The 23,554-nt window shown below is 36.4% G+C and overlaps 1 protein-coding gene across 6 annotated transcripts in view; it reads left to right on the top strand.

Annotated features, from left to right (window-relative positions):
• The window catches only part of FKTN (fukutin), a 98,931-nt gene that overhangs the window by 54,778 nt on the left and 20,599 nt on the right, over positions 1-23,554 (top strand). For 3 of the 6 annotated variants that reach the window (XM_063593939.1, XM_055117763.3, XM_055117762.3), the window contains 2 exons: positions 1,037-1,164; positions 16,172-16,269. In XM_063593939.1, the coding sequence (XP_063450009.1) occupies positions 1,037-1,164; positions 16,172-16,269 (226 nt within the window). The other 3 variants (XM_055117765.3, XM_055117764.1, XM_024930165.4) reach the window with 2 other exon arrangements.

Genomic DNA, 23,554 nt, shown 5'->3' with positions numbered 1-23,554 from the left:
AAATACAAAAAAAATTAGCCGGGCGCGGTGGCGGGCGCCTGTAGTCCCAGCTACTGGGGAGGCTGAGGCAGGAGAATGGCGTGAACCTGGTAGGCGGAGCTTGCAGTGAGCTGAGATCGCGCCACTGCACTCCAGCCTGGGCGACAGAGCAAGACTCCGTCTTAAAAAAAAAAAAAAAAAAGTTTAGTCACCAGAAAATTATTTTTTCCATCATAAATATTATTTTATTTTACTAAAAAATATAAATAAAATATTTTACTGAGGTCAAAGTCAAATAACAGAGCTCTAGTTATTCAGCAAACATTTACCAAACATTCACTATAAGTATGGCACTGTCCTTTGCACCTGGGACACAAAGATGAATAAATGATAGTTCTTACCCTTGAGAAGCTCACTGTCTAATTGGGAGGGGGAAAGGCTGCATAAATAATTCTGTGATGAGTGCTGTGGCTGACAGATGTACCAAGTCCAATGGGAACGTAATTATTTGTATGATAAGTTTTCTTTAGGGAAATGTTCTCAGAATTATTTATTTTTTTACCTTAACTTTTATTTTTTTTCTTTTTTCCATGTGTGTAGTATAATGATCTAGACTATGTATGTGACTATGAGGAATGCCACTTTACTTAAGTACTTATTGATTGTTATGAGAGACTTATTTCCTGATAGTTTTATTTGGATTATTAAAGGAAATAATATTTCTTTGGTTCTTTTCCTTTTTTAGTCAGAAATCTGCTCTGGAATAGGATATTTCTATTTTTTTTCTGCAGTGATAATTACCATAAGTCATTTACTCTGAGTTATCATCAATTGTAAGAAACATTATTTTAGATGCAGTTAAGAAATTAAATGACATGTTACTGATGCATCCCAATTTCAGAGGTGCCTTAACTTGAAAAAATGTGCATCTTAGAATGAATACTCTATGTATGTAAAACTTAAGAATCTGTTTCTTTCTTTATTTTTTTTTTTTTAAAGTTTTTTAAAAATGTATTTCCTTTGTTTCAGTGTGTGAAGGTTTTCATCTTCCCCATAGGTAGAAGACAGCTTGGAACTATCCTTCCAGGGAGAAGATGATGTAAAACTTGACGTTTTTTTCTTCTATGAAGAAACTGATCACATGTGGAATGGAGGCACTCAGGCCAAAACCGGAAAAAAATTCAAGTATGAATCAAATAAGTACTTATTTATAAAAGTACTACAGAAATAATTTCAGGAGGTAGAAATAAAAAAGTAACTGAAAATGAAAAGAAAACCAAAAATCTCTTTCAAGACTCCATTATTAGCTAACACTTTCTTAGCTTACCCATAGAGTCCAGTTATGCCTGTGAAGTAAGAATACCTATAAGGACGGTTTGTGAGGAGGAAGTGTCCCTGGGTTTGTCAGTCCAAGTTGATGATACAGCTGGTCTATTCTCAGTTCTGAGAGAGAGAATGAGAATGGGAACCTGAAGAGCATGGGTTTTAGAGTCAGGCTGACCTGGGAAACCTTAGCTCCACCCTAATTTGTGGCCTTTAGATTTTCTGAACAGTAATCATTTTATCCATTACATTGAGTAATACTACTGTGTGTCAGGCACTATTCTGAACGTTTTACATATATTAACCCATCTAGTCCTCAAAATAACCTTCAGAGGTAGATATTCAGTGTGATTGCTGTTGAATCTCAGCTCTTTATTTTACCAGCTATATTACCTTTAGCAAGTTATTTAACCTCTCTGCCTAAGTTTCCTCAGCTGTAAAATGGAAATTATAGTAGAAATTGCCACATAGAGTGGTTTTAAGGATTAAAAGAATTAATACACAAAAAGAGCTTTGAGGAGAGTCAGGATGTCCTGGGTGCTAAGTAATTATTACCTGCTGTTACTAATACTACTGTAGTAGTAGTAGTAGTAGTAGTAGTAGTAGTAGTAGTAGTAGTAGTAGTAGTAAAGAAAACTATTTCTCTTCTTATTCTCATGAGAAATTTACAGATTAGAGACATGTATAATTATCTCAATATTAAACTGTTATGTCTATTCTTAGAGAACTTCTGTAAGAGTGTCACCTTTTTTCTAAGAAAGATAATTTCTAGAGCCAGTATTAGAGTCCTGTTATTCTTAAATTACTTTCTAAGGCTTGAATTTTTTCTCTCACTGACATGATCTGAAACCTGCAAACCTCAAAAGAACTGTTCATTTCCAACTACTACATTTCTGGAGAGAAAAAGCTTCTTTCATTCTGCTTTAACAGCTCTTTATAGTAGCAGTGTTTGGGAAGTGTGAAGTGTTCTGATTATTTAACAAGAGAAATGAGCAGTGATAGAACTGTCTGGACAGATGGTGTGAGTCCCAGATTTTCTATCATGTTACGGTGACCTTAAAAGGCAGAGAAAAGAACAGGAGATGGCTGAGTAGAGTAGTTTCTTTGGAAGATTCCCCCAGCCATATGCCATTTTTATTCTTTTCGGCACTATTTACTTTAAGAAAATGTAGTATTTTTAACACTACTATTCCTTGGGGATGAAGAAAAACAAAATGTTTAAAGCTAGTTCAAGGGTCTTTTTAATGTATTTTAAATTTTTGAATAGATTATACATTACATAGTTAAAATATTCAAAGAATATAAAGGATGTGTGTGAAAAGTAAAGCTTTCTCCATCCTCTGCCCCTCATTTTCCCGTTTCTAGTTGCCCTTTACAGAGATAACCATGATTACTCATTTCTTATGTATCCTTTCCGAGACAAACATATGCTCGTATACATATAGTATTTACGTTCATCTCTCCCCCTTTACACAAATAGTATTATAGCATATTACACACTGTCTGTATGTTCTTTTCCTCACATAGCTATGTATCTTGGAAAATGTTCCAAATGAGTATGTATAGAAATAGCTGCATTTTATTCCATTGTATGGCAATACCATAATTTATTCAACCAATTCCCTATTGATGAATATTTAGGCTGTTTCCAGTAGTTTACTGTGACCCTCAGTTCTGCAGTCACTATCTCTGTCCATATGTCTTTATGCACATGTGTGAAACCCTGTGCAGGATAAAGTATTAGACTCAAATTTTGGGGCTAAAGGGAATATAAGCATATTTCAATTTTGATAGATATTGCCAAATTGCCCTCCAAAGATGTTTCCCCAATTTATATTCTCAACCACATGGTTTGAGAATATGGGTTTATTTTTTAAACGTGCACTATCTGTAAAGAGAGGTAAACTTGCTCAATATTTGCCACTAATCAGTAACTTATCAATTACTTGTAATCAGTAACTAAATCTACCATACACCAAATATAATTGGGAGCACATTAGCATTACTGTTCAAACTAGTCAGTATAATGTATCATCTCACCTTCTCCAAAGGTCTTTTTGTCTTTATAATAACCTATTTTTAATTTTATATATAGTTCATTCTGAGAAAAGCTTAATAATATAGAATGCTTACTATTTTTTAAAAGGCAGAAGAGGAACTCAAGAAGGAAGAAAAAAGATTTTCTTTCTAAACTACTCTGCAGGCCTACAGAATGATATCTTTGGTCCTAACATTTAACAGTATATTAAGAGTAATAATAAAGATAAAGCTTCCAGGATATCTGCTAGCTATCAGGCACTATGATAGGTAGTTCATGTATGTATATATATATATATATGCAATCTGGTTAATCCTCATACTATCCCTGTGGGTTCGGTATTCTCACCTCCAGTTAGACATTAGGAAACTAAAGCTCAGAGTGAAGTAACTTACTCGAGGCTTTTGACTGTTAATGGCAAGATCAAGATTTAATGCCAGACCTGTTTGACCCCTAAGCCTAAATGTTTTCTTCTTAGAGTTAATAGGTTAAATGAGTTAGTATATCTAATGCATTTAGAACAGTACCTGGCACATTGTAAGTATTGTGTAAGTAGTAGCTACTGTCAGTACTGTATTATTATTATTACTGTTACTGTTATTATTATTACCATGCTGCACTGGCATAAGGTATAGTACTTTCAGCACAGTGGTAAATTGGATTAGTAATTTTCTAGGCAGGCATTTTCTTCCTCCGTCTCATGATACTCATTCCGTCTTTAGTTCTCAGTCTTTCACTTCTTTATAGGAAGCCCTTCTTTTACCTGAAATCCAAATTCCATTTAAAAATATTGACTGGATTCTTTATTCTGTTTTTCTCCAGCATCCAAATCTGCCAGTAATAAAAGTGATGAATATAATAACTATGCCTCCAGAATGTGAAGTTTTTAATTCAACTTCACATTTCCTAAAGATGCTGCCTAGATTTATTTGGTTTGTTTCTTTCCTTCCCATTTTGAATCAACTGGTATGGGTAGAAGCCAGAAGTTTGAAAGGTAATAATAATAGTTAACTTTATTGAATACTTACTATAAGCCAATCAATATGCCAAGCTTTTATATGTTTTATCTTATTTAATCCTCACAATAAGTTTATAAAGGAGATTTTATCATCATCACCTTTATTTTATGGATGAGCAAATTAAGGCAGACCTGAGTCAGACCTAGGTGTGTATCACTTCAGAGCCCATGTTCTTACTAAGTTAGTGTCACCATGATCTCTATCATGTTGTTAATACCCCTTCCATGAAAACATTATCAGGGTAATACAACTACTGCTACATCCTCTAATAGGAAATCTACTCCTTGGGCTAGTAGTGGGTTCCTTATACCTTCTGACAGTTGCGGCTTCTGCTTGTTGGATAGATCTTCAGAAAATTCAGATTCATCCTCTGTGGACCACACTCCCATCCAGGTGTGGATCCTGTGTAATTTATCACTTCATTTCTGTAAAATGTATTTACTAACTGCTGTGTGCTAAGGATACTGATGTGACTGTAACTTAGTTTCTGCTCTTAAGGATCTCATGATCTAGACCATGAGACATGTTAAAGTACTCTGATAGCAATCAGTACTGTAATCAAATATGTATAATCTATAGTTGAAGTACCAAATCAGCCATATCTAGAAACAATGGCAAAGAAGTGTGGCTTACAAGTAGAGAAATTTGTTAGGTAGACTTAGGAGAAATGTGGAAAAAGTCCTAAAAATAGGTTTATTTAATGATTTTTAAATTAGTTTATTTCTATTTTTTAATTTAAAAAATTCTGTGGGCATCTGTATACATAAAGTAAAAACTTTAAGGGGTTGTTTCCTTCAATAGATACCCAAAGGTAAAATTATTAAGTCAAAAGATATGAGCCTTTTAAAGAGTTTTGATACATATTGCCAGGTTGCATTCCTAAAAAGTTATGCAAAATTTTATACAGTCACCAACATAAATGAGCATGCTTAGTTTGCTATATCATACTGAGTGTTGCATTGTACTCACAGTCATTCATGACTCCCCTGATAGTTTCTTTGAGTAACTTGTTTTTTCACTTTCTTTTTATTATCCCAAGGTATCTTCTATCATAAAACCAGGTCAGTCATTAGCAGCAAGTTACCAACAATTATTACCTTTCTGGCCAGGCACAGTGGCTCATGCCTTTAATCCCAGCACTTTGGGAGGCCAAGGTGAGAGAACTGCTTGAGCACGGGAGTTTGAGACCAGCCTGGGCAACAGAATAAGCCCTGGCTTTATATAAAAATTTTTAAAAAATTACCCAGGCATGGTGGCATGTGTCTGTGGTCCCAACTACATGGGAGGCTGAGACGGGAGGATCACCTGAGCCCAGGAAATCTAGGCCGCAGTGAGCCACATTTGCACCACTGTACTCCAGCCTAGGTGACAGAGCAAAACCAGAAAAAAAAAAAAGAAAGAAAAGAAAAAAAATCATTACTTTTCTCTTAACTATTCCTAACATCAACTGGCTTTTAGTATACATCTAACCCCCTCCCTGTCGTCCCAGTCTCCCTTTCAAAATCCAGCTTTAAAATATTACAGTGCATTTTGAATGTCTTGTCATAGGTGTTTGTTAGACACTTATTATATAGAGACTTTTATATTTAAGCTTTATACAAGTGTGATTTTAGCTGAGTGAGCCCAGGAATTAGAAGACCTGAATTCAAATCTGAATTCTATTTTTTTGTATCATATAACCTTCTGAGCTTCAGATTTCTCCTCTTAAAATGGGAATAACACTGCGTACTTCACAGGGTATAATGCTTCGATTAAATACTGTGTAGTTACCTGATTCCATGCTTGGCACATAATAGATTCACAACTGTTTGCTAATTCTAAATTAGGCAGGCAGAGAATAGAAGTCTGATTAGGAAGATTCATTGCTAGGTAGCAATTAGAAAAAAAATCACATGGTAGTGAATTAAAGCCTACCAAATGTTACCGAGATGAATATAAACTTGTATTACCTATAACTGCAGAGAGATATAGTTTATAGGAAAAAAACGTGTAAAGAGTACTGATTCTTTGGAAGTTTTCTCTGAAAGTGAGGGTTGAGTCAGAACAATTTGAATGAATATTGTTGAATGGGGAATTGCTATTAAGTTAGATTTGGTTGCCTCTAGGAAAAGAGACTTAGGGCCATGTAAAGATGATATTGGGCAATGCTGGTAAACTGATTAATTGCCAGAAAGTCTTGTTGTTTGGTGGGGTTTTTGACTGGATGTAATAAAGAATCTCTCTCATAAGGCTTTTGGTGGAGAATGTAGTAAGACACAAGTCCTGTTGAGGAATATTGTTCTTGCTAGTGTGTGTAGGCATGGAAAGCTGGTATAGTGAGGAAGACTTGGGAGGTTGAGGACTATGCTAAACGGGAGGTGACCGGAAGAAATGGTAAAAGAACTTAGCACCATGCCTGGCTACGAACAAGGGGAGTCCAAGAAAACTAAGTGTCCAAAATAACATATAAGTTTATAATCTTAGAGCTAGAGAAAAATTAGGAAATAGTGGATTATTATGTTTTTAATTGAAGTGTAACATACATACAGAAAACTATACAAAGCAAATGTATGGCTCCAAGAATTATCAAATGAACAAATGTGTAACCAGCACCCCAGTAAAAAAAAAAAAAAGTATTTGTCAGCACCCCAGAAACCCATATCATTTTCCCTCAAGATCATAGCTCCTGTTTCCCACAAGGTAACAGCGATGCTAACTTCTGGTATTACAGTTTAGTTTTACCTGTTTTTTTATTTTATATAAACTAGATGGTATGTTGCTGGCTTCTTTTCATTCAACATTGTATTTGTGAGAACCATCCATATTTTTACATGTTGTAGCTCTTCAGTCATTTTCTTTGCTGTGTAGTAGTTAATTGTATGAATATATCACAAATATTTATTAAGTCCACTAACCCAAATATTAGTTGGATATTTGGGTTGTTTTCAATTTGGGGCTATTATAGATGATGCTGTAGTGAACATTTCTGTACGTGTCTTTTAGTGCCCTGGTACATGCTTATCTTAGTTTGCTCAGGCTGCTATAACAAAATACCATAAACTGGGTGGCTCATAAACAGAAATTTATTTCTCAGGTTTCTGGATGATGGGAAGTCCAAGATAAAGGTACCAGCATGGTCAGGTTCTGGTGAAGGCCCTCCTGCTGGTTGTAGACTGCTGATTTCTCCTCACATGGTGAAAGGAGCAATCAAGCTCCCTTAGGCCTTTTTTATAAAGTTTCCATTCCTGAATGTTTCACCCTCATGACCTAATCACCTCCCAAAGGTCTTACCTCTTAATACCGTCACCTTGGAGGTTAGGATTTCAGCATATGAATTTTGAGGAGACATAAACATTCAAACCACAGCAATGTTTTTCTATTGGGTTTACACATAAAGTTTGGGATTGCTTAGTCGTAGGGTATTCATGTGTTCAATTTCAGCATATTGTTTACAAATAGTTTTCCAAAGTTATTCCAAGTTATATTCCAGTATGTTATAGAACTTTCCATTGCCCCACATTTTTACCAACGCTTGGCATTGTCAGACTTCTTAATTTGTAACCATTTTGGTAGGTATGTAGTGTTACCAAATTGTAGTTTAGATTTCTTTTTCCTTGACTTAATGAAGGCAAGTTCATGTTTACTGACCATTTGGATATCCTCTTTTGTGAGTTACCGGCTGAGTATCTTGTCAGGTTTTTTTTCTGAGTTGTCTGTCTTTTTCTTACTTGAAAATATCTTCTCCCAATTTGTGCCTTTCTTCTTTATTCTTTTTTTTTTTTTTTTTTTTTTTGAGACAGAGTTGTCACCCAGGCTGGAGTGCAGTGGTGTGATCTTGGCTCACTGCAACCTCCACCTCCCAGGTTCAAGCAGTTCTCATGCCTCAGCCTCCTAAGTAGCTGGAATTACAGGCACATTCCATCATACCCAGCTATTTTTGTGTTTTTAGTAGAGATGGGGTTTCACCATGTTGCCCAGGCTAGTCTCAAACCCCTGACCTCAAGTAATCTGCCCTCCTCGGCCTCCTAAAGTGATTGGAATACAGGCATGAGCTGCTGTGCCAGCCCTTCTTTACTCTCTTAATAGTGATTTTTGGTGAATAAAAAGTTATTTTAATGTAGTTCAGTTTATCTATTATGGGTAGTATTATCGTGTCCTGTTTAAGAAATCTTTCCCTATCCCAAGATAATGAAGCTATTCCTCTTGTACTACCTTCTAGAAACTTTATTGTTCTATATGTAATATGAAGTAAAGATCAAGTTTAGACTCTATACTTTATTTGGATTCACTAGCTTTTCTACTAATGTGCTTTTTCTGTTCTAAGATCTAATCCAGGATATCACATTGCATTTAGACACTCTACCTTTTGAAACTTTATTTTGGTCCAAGATTTTAAGCTTGTCACTAGTAATACTAGATTATCATACATCATTGCATGTCCCACTTCTGCTCATTCAAGGGCCTTACGTTGCTGTCTGTTTGAACTAGCTTCTTGGTACCTTGATCTGGAAATAATCTTCTCTTCCTCTGCATTTCTATAGATTTTCTTTTTCTTTCCCTCTCTCATGCTTTATTGGAGTACTTTTGCTGATTTGTCTGTCCTTTCTATGTGATAGATAAAATCAGGCCTGGTACATGTTTGGCTAAGTGAGACCTGAGCCCTACATGAAACTAAGTCAGATCCTCTTAAGTGTAGTCTACACTGTTTTGTTAAGATGATAAGGTGACACTAGGTTGATGACTTGATCCAACCTAATGTGGTTGGAGAATTAAAACTATAGAGTTAAGTTAGCTTAGTTGTTTTCAATCATTCTGCTTCACAAGAAGTTAAAAGACTAGAGGTATTTGTTGAATCCTCACTCATTGTCTCTCTCAGCTTCACAGATTGATACTGTGCTCCTACAGTTGTAACTCCAAGAAACACATTTGTCTTTTTAGTACTTACAGCTGTGAAGCTAAAGGCAAATTTGAATAATTTCTTTAAATGAGTGTATTTAAAACATTGACTTTTCTATGAATGATCTCGTATTTTCTGCTCTGTTTATGCCTTTATATTTTACAACATACAGATTATGTCTTAGGTCTCCTTAATTATACCTCCAAACCTCTAGTAAGTAGCAGGTGCAAAATTGAGGAATTGAGGGAAGAACTTTGAATGCATGTTATATGGGAATTGTATACTTATACAATATGTAGAAGTAGCAGTTATTTATAGAGCAAGCTTTGTTTATTTTTTTAAGAGAAGATTGCCTCCAGATGAATAAGCAGTAAATCTTTCATTTATGTGAAGTAAGTTATGTTTTTTAAAACTGTCGAATAGTTTGTTGTTTGAACATAATTCTATAAGATATTATATAGGATAGTATCCTAAGAGAAATAAAAGCATATTTTCAGTAAAAGACTTGTACACAAATGTTTATAGCAGTCTTACTCATACTAGCAAGAAATGGAAGCAACCCAAATGCCCATCTTCTGGTGACTAGTTATAAAATTATGATATATTCAAACAATGGACTACCACTGAACAATGAATAGCAATGAACTACTGATAAATGCAATAACATGGATGAATTTCTAAAACATGATGCTAAGTGAAAGAAGTCAGATAGGAAGAGTATATACTGTGTACTTGCTGTTATTTGAAATTGCACAGGAAAAACCAATCAACAGTGTAATAAGATTAGTGGTTGCCTAGGACCAGGGTGGGTTGATTGCTTGACTGACAAGGGGCACAGGGAACTTTGGACGAGGGGTTGGTAGAAATGTTCTATATCTTGATTATTGTGGTTACACAGGTATATACATTTGTCAAAACTCATCACTTAAGATAGATGCATTTCATTATACTTAAGTTATACCTCAAAAGAAGTTACCTTAAAAGTTTAAGACTGGGCACAGTAACCCATCAGCATTTGGGGAAGACCCGGTGAGAGGATCACTTGAGCCCAGGAGTTCAAGATAAGCCTGGGCAACATAGGGAGACCCCATGTCCACAAAAAAATAAAAACTAAACTTAAAAAAGGTTAAAAAGATAAAAAACAGTTTGTGACTTAGAAAACTGATGCTAAGAGGAAAAGGGTCTGAGATCACAGGTTGAAACAGAGGGATATGTGGGACCAAAAGCAATGACTTTGGTCAGGGCAGACCTAATTGCAATGATAAGCTTCGAGACTTTCACATATGATTAAACAAACTGTGCAATCTGATAGTAAAGCCTTTTGTATTGAGTATGAAAATTGAAACTATAATTTAATCCTTTTAAAAATTATCCATTATATACAAGGAGAAATCCTGTAAAAACTGTCTGAAGGAAAGCAAGCACAACTGGAGTCTAACTGGTTGTTGAAGTGCTATAGATCTAGTTCTGGGAAGTTCTGTGGTTATGTAGAGCTACAGAGTTTTTGGAAGTTATGTAGTTATGTCCCAAGGCTTTGTCCTCTGGCATTGAGGAAAACTTTAGTACTTGTTTTAAATTGATAGTTTTTAATGTAGTCATTATGTATATGTATATGTATATATACATGCTGCTCTAAAGACACATGCACACATATGTTTATTGTGGCACTATTCACAATAGCAAAGACTTGGAACCAACCCAAATGTCCATCAATGATAGAATGGATGAAGAAAATGTGGCACATATACACCATGGAATACTATGCAGCCATAAAAAAGGACGAGTTCATGTCCTTTGTAGGGACATGGATGTAGCTGGAAACCATCATTCTCAGCAAACTATCACAAGGACAGAAAACCAAACAGTGCATGTTCTCACTTATAGGTGGGAACTGAACAATGAGAACACTTGGACACAGGGTGGCGAACATCACACACTGGGGCCTGTCGTGGGGTAGGGGGAGAGGGGAGGGATAGCATTAGGAGATATACCTAATGTAAAGGACGAGTTAATGGGTGCAGCACACCAACATGGCACATGTATACATATGTAACAAACTGGCACGTTGTGCACATGTACCCCAGAACTTCAAGTATAATTAAAAAAAAGAAAAAAGAAAAATCTGGGATGGCTGGCTTTAGTTTATACTCAGCTGTGTTACATTAACTCTCTCAAAACAAAATGCGGTAGATAACTAGGTCAATAAATGTGATCATTAGTTAAAATGTGAAAATGATAAAATTTTCTAGAAAAATAAATACCAAAATCAACTCAAAAAGATCTAGATAACCTATATTCATTCGAGACAGTGAATTAGTAATCCGAAATCCTCCTTTCTCCCTCTTTTCCCTACCAGAGTATACTAAAACCTAGAAAGTTTGCTGCAAAGTTTCACTGTGCCTTCACAGAACAGATTGTCCCTGTATTGTACAGCTTATTTCAGGCAATAGAAAAAGAGAAAACTAAGTAACTATTTTATGAGAGTGATAGCAAAAGTGGACATGGACAATACCAAAAAAAATTTTTAAGGGAAATTACTGTCTCAGTGAATACAGTGAAAAAATACTAAATGAATAGAATTTTGTAGTGTGTACATATTAATGTAATTCTCTGTATTAAAGGATTAAAAGATTAAAGGAACAAAAACACTATGATTGTTTTAATAGATGACATTAAAATTTTTTGATAAATTTTATAATTAACCAAAAGGAGAGAGACCTCTTAGCAAATTTGGATTAAAAGGAATCTAGGCTGGGCATGGTGGCTCACATCTGTAATCTCAACATTTAGGGAGGCCGAGGCAGGTGGATCACTTGAGGCAGGAGGTCAAGACCAGACTGGCCAACATGGTGATACCCCAACTCTACTAAAAATAGAAAAATTAGCCAGGTGTGGTGGTGTGCGCCTGTAATCCCAGCCACTCCAGAGGCTGAGGCAGGAGAATTGCTTGAACCCGAGAGGTGGAGGTTGCAGTGAGCTGAGGTCGCACCACTGTACTCCAGCCTGGGTAACAAAGTGAGACTGTCTCAAACAAACAAACAAAAAAACCTGAAATTTCTTTTACCTAATAAAGAGAATATAACAAAAACCTAGAGTGAGCAACCATGTTTAATGATAAAACTTTAGAAGCCCTTCCATTAAAATCAGAAAAACGTTAGGAATGTCTGCTAGCCCTGCTTCTATTAAACAATATGCTAGAGGGCTTAGGCACTGGAATAACATGAGAAGAAATTAAAAGTTAAAAGAAGAGAAAAAATTGGTAGTGAGAATAAACCATTTATGTTTTGTAGGAAATTCTTGTCAAGAATAGCTCTACTGCTCCAATTCTAGAGTTAATGTAAAACTTAAGTTTAAAAAAGCCAGGTTCGGGAACAGGCAACCTACAAAATGGGAGAAAATTTTCGCAGCCTACTCATCTGACAAAGGGCTAATATCCACAATCTACAATGAACTCAAACAAATTTACAAGAAAAGAACAACCCCATCAAAAAGTGGGTGAAGGACATGAGCAGACACTTCTCAAAAAAAGACATTTATGCAGCCAAAAAACACATGAAAAAATGCTCATCATCACTGGCCATCAGAGAAATGCAAATCAAAACCACAATGAGATACCATCTCACACCAGTTAGAATGGCAATCATTAAAAAGTCAGGAAACAACAGGTACTGGAGAGGATGTGGAGAAATAGGAACACTTTTACACTGTTGGTGGGACTGTAAACTAGTTCAACCATTGTGGAAGTCAGTGTGGCGACTCCTCAGGGATCTAGAACTGGAAATACCATTTGACCCAGCCATCCCATTACTGGGTATATACCCAAAGGACTATAAATCATGCTGCTATAAAGACACATGCACCCGTATGTTTATTGCGGCATTATTCACAATAGCAAAGACTTGGAACCAACCCAAATGTCCAACAATGATAGACTGGATTAAGAAAATGTGGCACATATACACCATGGAATACTATGCAGCCATAAAAAAGGATGAGTTCATGTCCTTTGTAGGGACATGGATGAAACTGGAAATCATCATTCTCAGTAAACTATCGCAAGAACAAAAAACCAAACACCGCATATTCTCACTCATAGGTGGGAACTGAACAATGAGATCACATGGACACAGGAAGGGGAATATCACACTCTGGGGACTGTTGTGGGGTGGTGGGAGGGGGGAGGGATAGCATCGGGAGATATACCTAATGCTAGATGACGAGTTAGTGGGTGCAGCGCACCAGCATGGCACATGTATACATATGTAACTAACCTGCACAATGTGCACATGTACCCTAAAACTTAAAAGTATAATAAAATATATATATATATAATAAAAAATAAAATAAATAAAAAAGCCAGGTTCAGTTATAGTTGATGTTGTCTCTATCTGTCTGAGCCTAGTAATAATAAAACACTGTTGGTTCTGGGATAGTGGAAGAACTTCCTTTTCATTTAGCAGTTGTATTCATAGGTTGTGCTTAAACTGATTGTAATTAAACTGATGAAATTATCCAACTACCACCAAGTAGTTGTATAGATTTTAAGGATATCTGTGAGGGAAAAAAATGGTCTATTCCAACTATTGAACTACTGTTTTATGTAAAAATAATATGAAATAAAAGTGGTATGAAATAGAAAATGGATGGAAGGATTTTTTTGTGGTAATAATATCTCTTAAACTTATATTCTGATTTAGGGTTGCCTTAGTCTGCATTTAAACCTGTTCACATGCTGGATCCAATCCCAGGGCCTTAAAGTACAAACTGCTTAGCCGAACTTAGTCTTAGCTTTAAAAGCCGAGGTAACATTGCAGACCCATGGTGTATTTTAGTCTTAGTCATTATTTACTGGTAGCCTGGACAGAGTGCATGGCATGTGCTGTTCTGTGTCATTCACTCTCCTTCACTTCCTCCCTACAATCCTATTTTATAATCAGTTTTTACATTTTATTGTTTGTTTATCTTTCCTCTTAGGAAGCTGGGATTTTCTTTTTGCTGAATGGATTGAAAAATAATTGGGGAAAAGGAAACCACAAAGAGTTTAGAGAGGTTTCTGTTTAAGTACAAAAATTAACATTTGAGTTAAATTGTCTTCGAATTATTTTCACATTATTTATATATTTAAAATGTTTTGGCTTTGCTCATAAATTCTTCATTGTTCAAAACATTGCTTTTGTAAAATTTGTAGTATTCCCTTTTACCTTATCTATCCTGTATCTATTATTATTTTTCCCTCTTTCAGCTTTTTGATGAGACCACAAAGGATAATACTTAGAGAAGTTTCCTGGCCTGTATTACAAGATAGACCATGAGTTCTGCCTCAATTCAACTTCAGTGTGTCAACTTGATAGGATAAGACAGGTGGACATTCTGCTAACCAGCATCTGATTAGAGAGGGTGGAGGCTGGTGATGGATTGTTATGTGTGATGACAAAATAAGCAATTCCGTGAACATGAGTGTGCAGAGTAAAATTGGGACCAGCAGATGGTGGGGCTAAGCTGTATCTTATTTCTCAGCTATGAGATTTTCCGTGGCCGCCTTTTCACAGTAGCCAGCTGGGATTGTCCATTAACTGGGTTTGAGTAAAAGGGAGTTGTTGCTTTCTTTAGAATTTGTTCAGCCTCTCCTTTTCATGTATGGCTTTATGTTCATTTGGTAGTAAAACACGATATTCAAAGGCAGAATATATGAGAACTGACCTTTTCTTGGAGAACATCCCAGTTAGATCCCATTTCCACAATATGATTACACTTTGAAATCTGGCTTTTCCCTGTTCTTTCTTTAATCCTCTGATATTTTAAATTCCTGTAATCTCTGCTGTTGCCACTTTAAACCTCATTACTGAAATTTCTTCCCACATTGAAACACTTCTCAGAAAAAAAATGCAGAATATAGAGCAGAGCTATAATATAAACTTAAACAGACCTGCTAGTTTTAGCTTTCTTTTCTAGTATACATAATTTAGTTTACTTGATCCAAAGGATCTTTAAGAAACATGTTTTGGTTTAATTTCTGTTTGTTTTGTATTTTTTTTGAGACAGGGTCTCACTGTGTCACCCAGGCTGGAGTGCAGTGGCGTGATCTTGGCTCACTGCAACCTCCACCTCCAGGGTTCAAGTGATTCTCCTGCCTCAGCCTCCTGAGTAGCTGGGACGACAGGAGTGTGCCACCACACCCAGCTAATTTCTTTGTATTTTTAGTAGAGATGGGGTTTCATCATGTTGGCCGGGCTGGTCTCGAACTTCTGGCCTCAAGTGATCTACCTGCCTCAGCCTCCCAAAGAGCTGGGATTACAGGCGGGAGCCACCACGACCGGCCTGGTTTAATTTCTAAAACTTACCTACTAATCGACTTAGTTCTGCAATAAATATAGTTATAATCATTATAACTAGTATTCCTTGGGCTGGTTTAAAGATGTTCTTTAGCATTTGAGATGAAAGGCAGAAACCACAGGTAGGATCATGTAAGCTATGGAACCAAAGGAAAAGCCTGGAAATGCAACTTGGAGTCCTGCTTACTCTGTATCCTTGGAAAATCCAGATTGTGAAAGAAAAGAAAAAGATCATTTTCATCCATCTTTTGACAGCTTTCTACTTTGACACTTCTTTCCTCTACAGTTCCAACAGAAAGCCCAAGGCTGACTTTGATTTGCCTGACTTGGGTATGTTCCCATCCCTGCCTCAATCATTAACTTACTGGCCTGAGTCTTAGTGATGGGGTCAGCCTCTCCTCAATCCTATGAGCTTGGAACAGGAAAGGAAAATTGGAGAAGAGGAAAGGGATTCTGGACAGTCAAAAATAATTAAATATCCACTCTCTTCCCAAAGATGTGTAATGGGAGAGCACTGTCCTTCAGCCAATAATGCACTAGCAGCTAGATTCCTTAGCTAGACCTTCTTCCACTGTTGAAGCCTAATCCCTCTGTTTTGCTGCAGATACCTGTTTCCGAAGTTTACACTGTGCTGGACTGAGTTTGTAGACATGAAGGTCCATGTACCCTGTGAAACCCTCGAATACATTGAAGCCAACTATGGTAAGACCTGGAAGATTCCTGTAAAGACGTGGGACTGGAAGCGCTCTCCTCCCAATGTGCAACCCAATGGAATCTGGCCTATTTCTGAGTGGGATGAGGTTATCCAGTTATATTGAGATAGTAGGTTGAAATGGGAGAATTTCTCTTTTGGAAAAAAAGGTAGATAACTGTTTAAAAAATACATGTCTATTTGTCAAACATAAGTGGGAACCAAAGAAAAAATGTGACAAGTTTGAAGACACAGAAAGAGTCATCTGATGTAATTCTCTCACTTAGCACTGAGGAATTTTCATGTGCCACATACAATGCTAGGTTACAGTGGAGAAGCCTAGATGAATGAGACAAATACCTACTTCTTTTATTCCTCCTTTTGGTAAACAACTCAATCTTCCTTTGAGGGAACCCTCCCCCACCCTTTGAAGAGTTCAAGTTCTGTACAGGTTTTTAAAACGTGAAGTAATGTTTGAACTGGAAGATGAGCTCACCAGGCAAAGCTAAGGAAGGATATACTAGTTGAAAAGAATAACCCACTCCTCTTCTGGGCATTTAAGCTGGTATGTTAGTGCTACTTTTAAGATTGTGGAGTCTGAGTTAATATTCAAGTGATCAGACTTTGAGTGGCATCAAAAAAAAAGATGATATCAGGTTCATTTTTCAACTAATCTTATGTGGAATTGAATTAGAGAACAAGGCATTATTCTTTTAGGGAATGTGAGAGCTTATTTGTATCAGAGCTTATTACTTGTCAGGATAAGTAAATTTCTGTACATGTACTGTTTTCATATTTGAAGTGAGAAGAAACTTTATGCTTGTGTAATGCTTAAATTTCCATCCATTGTGAGAATATTTTCACTGACCTCTGATGGCACTTGTTGACAAATCATTCAAGTGAGACCATGTTACTAGACATGATTTTGAAAGAGGCCATGATTTCACAAAACTCATTTTTATTTTATTCTCAGACAGTCTGTTAGGTAAAAATAGGAGAAATTCATGTACATTTTATATTTTCTGAATTTATAATCAGTGCACTCCCAATTTTAATGACACTAAAATATTAATAGAATTTTTAAAATATACTCTAATTTTTAAAACATACTCTTTATTATCTTCATTTATCAATTACAGCTTCATATCTTTAATTTATGGTCTATATACCAATTTAAATAGCATGTAAACCTACCTGTTTCTTCTCCTCTTCTAATATATCAGATCTCCAAAATGGAAGCTAAATGGTGGACGTGACAACTATTCACCCTACCTCAGATCATAGAGTTTGTAAAGTTTGTGTCCCTCCCCAGTTTTTCAGTCTGTTGAATGTCGATGGGGCAAGAACTCAGACTTCTACTTCATCAAGTACCACACACTCTGGAACGCTTTAGTTTCCTTTTCCCCTCAAGATGTCTGAGTCAGCTGGGATGCTGTTTACCCCATCTCTCTCTTATATCACTTGAATGATATATTGTAAGTGAGAGGTAAAGGAAAATGTAGGCACAATAAGCACTGCTATTTTTCTCTTTGTCTAGGAAAGGAAGCTGAATCTTATATCTTATCTATGCTATTTAGGACTACCTTCTGGAGCTTGGCAGATTTTCCTCTGACACCAGAGAACAATAGTAGTCTCAAAAATGGACACCTGAATGTCTGAGGGAATGGGCTGGTAGACTTTTTCGAAAACAAATTAGAGAAAGTAACTTACAACCACCCATTCCGGATTTTTAAAGCAACATGAAAACCTTTGATAAATGATAACCAACAGTCTTCTGTCCTAATTTGCATTCTCAATGCAGAATTATTGGGTCTTTCATAAATAACATGAGTGGTTTCTGGAGACATTTAAGATTGTCAGCAAACTTGTCCCAAAATGGCACATCATCATAATCCATTTTCTCTTTGCTAGAAAATCAGCCCATAGAGTGCATTCCCAAATTCTAAATAGCTGACCCTAAATTCATTTTTCATGCTTAAAAATAATAGAACAAATAATAATACTATTTTTGGGCAAAATCCACCCTACTTGATGAGGACCGTTTGCTTGTGCTCAGTATTTAGAAATGCATACACTCCACATTTCTCCCCATTTCCAATTGGGACTCCCATTCTTTGCCAGGAGATCTTACCCATCCCTTTTCAGATTAATCTTTTATCCTTTCCTGAAGTACAAAGTCTTAGAGTGTCTGAAATCCAAGACATCTTGGCCCAATTGACACAGGTTCTATATTCTTCCCTACGTAGACCACTGGCTGCTGAAATACTTTTCTTGTCTTCTGGTTTCACAGGCTTCAGCTCATGGGTTCCACCCTAACTTGGGGAAACAAAAGCCTTCCTCTAGAATCTGAAGGCCAGGCTTACCTCTGATTCTGATTCATCCATACTTCATCTTATGTATTTTAACAGTTGGGTTCTGTGGAGTGTCCAGAGACCTTGGGTTAGGTATATCCATCTTCAGTACCTCATTGGATCACTTTTCTTTCCTCACTTGAGTATTCTAGCAGTCATTCTCCTAATATGACCACTTTCAGGTTTAGTTTACCTGGCTTACCTGGGGAAGTTGACAACTTGTTGGTAGTTAGGCACCATGAATGTCTCCAGAGACATCCTGAGAGGCAAGATTCCTCTTAATTGACAACCAGGACAACCAGGTAGTCACCCAGTCCTCTCTAAGCAGGGAGCACTTGTCCTTCTCTCCTCTGCTGCAGCTACTGATATCTGGCCCCTGGAATAAAACCATAGTTCCTAAAATTGAGCATCCCTAAGAGTAGCTGCTTGGTGGGACAGCTGATTTCTTTGATTCCCTAGCTGCAAAACCTGAAATTGACCACTAGGTGACAGAATGTTTGCCAGTATCCCCACAAAACAAGTTAAAACTTAAGTGAAAATCATTCTGCTTTTGAATCTTAAAAGCTAGAAGAAACCATAATGTAATATTCTTTTTAAACCCTCTTATTTTATAACTAAATAAATAATCACAGAAAGGAATGATCTGAACAAGAACAGCTGAGGCTAAAACCCAAGACTGCCTTGACTCCTAGTCCAATGTCTGTTTCGCATCACAACACAGTATCTTTAACAGCGCTTGAGATGCTTAACAGAGAAGGCATCCAGTGCTTCAGTGAGGCTAAGTCTCAGGGTATTTCTGCCACTTAGTATCTTTTTGTTCAGATTGAGAACCTAAGGCGACAGAGAGGTCAAGGGGAAGTATTTTCTAGTTCAGAATTCAGAATTCTTAGGCAACCTTCATACCTTTATCTGGAAAATGCCTTCTCTCCAGACAATAAGATAGTTCACATCTGGAGACATCAGCCTTTGGTACCTAATTCTCTAAGCTCAAGATGCATCCCATTGCCACTTTACCATTCTATTTCCCAAGGGAACCATCAGCACCAACCTGCTAAATGCCTGTATTTGAAGTCTCTCCCCTTCCTAAAGTGACCTTTTATGAGGCTCTTTCCTTCCTAAGGGACCTTTCCCTGGTAGTAGTGGTCTCATTCACAAAAAAGAATAATAGATGTAACTGGAGTCACTTTGCAGTTTTCAAGATTTTTTTTTTATCTGCTTGGCTGGAAAGGAGACTAGAGTATCTAGTTTTTAGTATTTAAACTACTTTTAATTATTTATATTGATACTCTCTGATAAATGCAGGTAGTTAAGAATACATTGTACTCATTCCTTTTTAAGTTTGTGACCTCAAACCATTGTTTTTATTCTTACACGACTACAGTACTTCAAATGGCACATAGATAGGCAGGATATTACATAGGTAAGCAGGAATTTATACATTGGGTACCAGAGCTAAATCTGGAAAACACATTTGGAATGAGCTTCCACACTTCAGTCTAAAATCTCACCCAAACTTATGGCTACATATTTTTCTAAGTTTCCCCCCTAGTTTCACCTTCTGGAAAGTGAACAGTTTTTTAAATCCCAAATGTTATAAATCCTTAGGAGAAATATTCCCTCAAAACCTAGTCAAGAAAGTGCCACATTCCCACCTTCTAACAGGTAATTATTAGTTGTAATAGCTTTAATGCATGGAAAAACTTCAGTTACTGACCAGTCAAGAGAATTTCTCAAGAAAAATCCCAGCAACGTTCCCTCTTTCCTCCTTGTCTTCCACTATCATTAAGACCTGGGCTAGATCACCTCTAACATCTCACTTAGGGAAGGCAATGTGTTGCCATAAAAAGACCACAAGCTTTTGAGTTAGGCCTGAATTTGAATTTCAGCTTAATCATGTGGGATTTATGGTGGGGGCCCTTTCAGTCTCAATTTCCACATTAGTGAACTGGGGAAATGATACATACTTCTAAGGGTTTTTAGGGGGATTAAATGAAGTATACAGTTCTTAGCCTCAGGCCTAGGATTAAGTAAGTACTCAAGAAATGTGCAATTTTCTAGTTCCATGTTTCTTTTCTAATCTTCAAATGGAATTATAGAAACCATGGGTCAGAACATATTCCTTTACTCAAAAGATTGCATGACTGAATTTGCTTAAGAAAAAAAAATTGTATCAGGTCATTAAAAATTAAATTATATGGTTTGTGAATTCAGAGACATTACCAGTTTGCCTCCTTCTCTCAATAGAACTTGTATTTTCATTTTCTTGGTTAAGCAGTTGTCTCCTAATATTATCCCATATGCTACCTAGTTTGCTGGTCCCAAGCAGTTTACTGTACTTCACTAGATTTGGTGCCTGCTCTCCCCTGGACTTCTTTTTCAATATTCTAGCCTTTCCTAGACGTAAATCTTTACCTCCTTGTTAGTGAAATTAGATATAAGCCATGATTTGGAGAGGGAAGAAATCTGGAATACTTAATTTCATTTAATTATCTATGCTGATGAATGCCTGTATCATTGTTAATAAAGGAGAATTGAAAATACTCATTTCTACTTTCTGCCCTCAAATTTCTGTTTCTATCTCAACTAGGCAAGAATCAGCAGGGTGCATGATGCCATTTTAAGCTGCTTCACATCAGACTGAAATCCTAATTACAGTTCATAAGTGAAACAGACTAATTCAATGGCAATACCTTTCGTATAGGTCCTGTGCTTAAAGGAGGCAAGTATAAATTTTCTAATAAGAAATCCCTGCTTCTTTTGGGTGCAGTGGCTCACACCTGTAATACCAGCAGTTTGAGAAGCCAAGGCAGGTGGATCACTTGAGGCCAGGAGTTCGAGACCAGCCTGGCCAACATAGTGAAACCCCGTCTCCTCTAAAAATACAAAAAAATTAGCTGGGCATGGTGGCGCACGCCTATAGTCCCAGCTACTCAGGAGGCTGAGGCAGGAGAATCACTTGAACCCGGGAAGCAGAGTCTGCAGTGAGCCAAGATCGCGGCATTGCACTTCAGCCTGGGCTATAGAGCGAGACTCTGTCTCAGAAAAAAAAAAAAAAAGGAAAGAAATCTCTGCTTCCGTACTATCAAAACTTCTACCCTAGAATACCCCCTGGCACCTTCTAACCCAACCTTATACAGAGATTTTGTAGGGACCCATTAACAAGCTGCTATATAATTATAAGCAGCTCTCACAGTAGGGTTGAAAGAGAATATAAGGAAAATTAGAAGTACTGTATTTTTGCTATTGGAAATGAAATATTGTTTCATGCACCTTTGAAAAAAATAACAGGATTTTACAGCCTTCTGATGATTCATTCAAAGCATGGGGAATAGTTCATATGTTTGTTAAATGAAAATCTTATGTAGCTATTTGTGTGTCCCTCCCACTTCATAACTACAAAAACATATATATGAATTTCTAAACTAAGTGATATTTTAAAGATGAATAGATTCAATGTGTACTTAACAGTTTACTGTGTGGTTTTATCTTCAGGTACAGATAGTTTGTGGTACTACTTGAAAATACCTTTAATATTATTTTCATCAGAATTTGTAATATATAATCCAGTTTGGGATGATGAATAAAATTTTTCTAATCTCTTGAGATACCTTGTATTTATTTTTGAGACTTGCAGTAGAAATAACAGACACTAACATTCATAAACAATCTGATAAAATAGTAATCTTGCCACCAGTACAGTATTTCTAAAATTCAACTATGGGGACCCTAGTAGTCTGCACACATGTACCTGGGTATCCAAAAGTTCCCAGAGATAAAACCTGCCAGCCAAAGACCACCAGGAACACACCTGCAATCAAACAAAGTTAGGTTTATTAGCTTGTTGTAGTAAGAGGAAACAGCCACCATGGGGAATCATAACATATTTCAGGGAGAAGGAACTAGAAAGGTCTTTTATAGGCTTTGAGCTGATGTTGAAATTGTTAAAAGTAACTGTGGTGGAGTGGAAATAACACAGGACATGGAGTAAAAAGTTCTAGTTTGTCTGAATCCAACAGTGCCGTAACCAGTAGGATTCATTTCAGGTGTACATGGCTAGTTCAGCCTTAAAACAGTCAATGTAATGCACCATATCAACAAAGTAAAGAAAATCATATCAATAGACACAAAAAGAGTCTGACAAAATCTAACCCTCATTCATGAGAAAAACTTAGTAAGTTAAAAATAGAAGATAATTACCTCAACTTGATGAAGAACATCTAAAACCAACAAACAAAAACCTGTATGTTTTAATAGCAAAAAACTGAATGTTTTTCCTCTAAGATTAGGAACAAGGCAAGGATGTCTGCTTTCATCACTCTTATTCAGCCTAATACTAGAAGTGCTAGTCACTGCAGTAAGGCAAAAAATAAATAAATAAATAAATAAATAAAAGACATGCGGATTGGAAAGAAAGAAATTTTTAAAAACTTTTCATTTGCAGATGACATGATTGTTTACATAGATAATACCAAGGAATGTACTTTAAAACAAGCAAACACCTGGAGCTAATAGGTGAGTTTTAGTGCAGTCACAGTATACAAGATCAAGACCAATACCCCCAAATCAATTGCATTTCTATATTCTAACAGCAAACATGAGAACAAAAACACAGTACTATTTAAAGTCACCCTGAAGAAAATGAAGTACTTAGGTATAAAATTAACAAATTATATACAAGATTTGTATGTTAAAAATGCTGATGAAATCAAAGACCTCAATAAATGGAGATGCATACCATGTTCATGGATTGGAAAACAACACAGTAAAGATGTCAGTTCTACTCAACTTGATCAATAGGTGTAATGCAATTCCTATCAAAATCTCAGCAAGGTTTTTAATAGACATAGACAAACTTATTTTAAAATGTATGTGATAAATTTATTTCTCTAGAATATTTCAAGTAATCTTTATAAGGAAAAAGTAGCAGAAAGATTTGGCATCAGAA

This window comes from Pan paniscus, chromosome 11 (assembly GCF_029289425.2).
Source record: "Pan paniscus chromosome 11, NHGRI_mPanPan1-v2.0_pri, whole genome shotgun sequence".
Classification (NCBI taxonomy): domain Eukaryota; kingdom Metazoa; phylum Chordata; class Mammalia; order Primates; family Hominidae; genus Pan; species Pan paniscus.
Note: the sequence above shows the minus strand (reverse complement) of the source record. Positions and strands in the feature narration are given on the sequence as shown.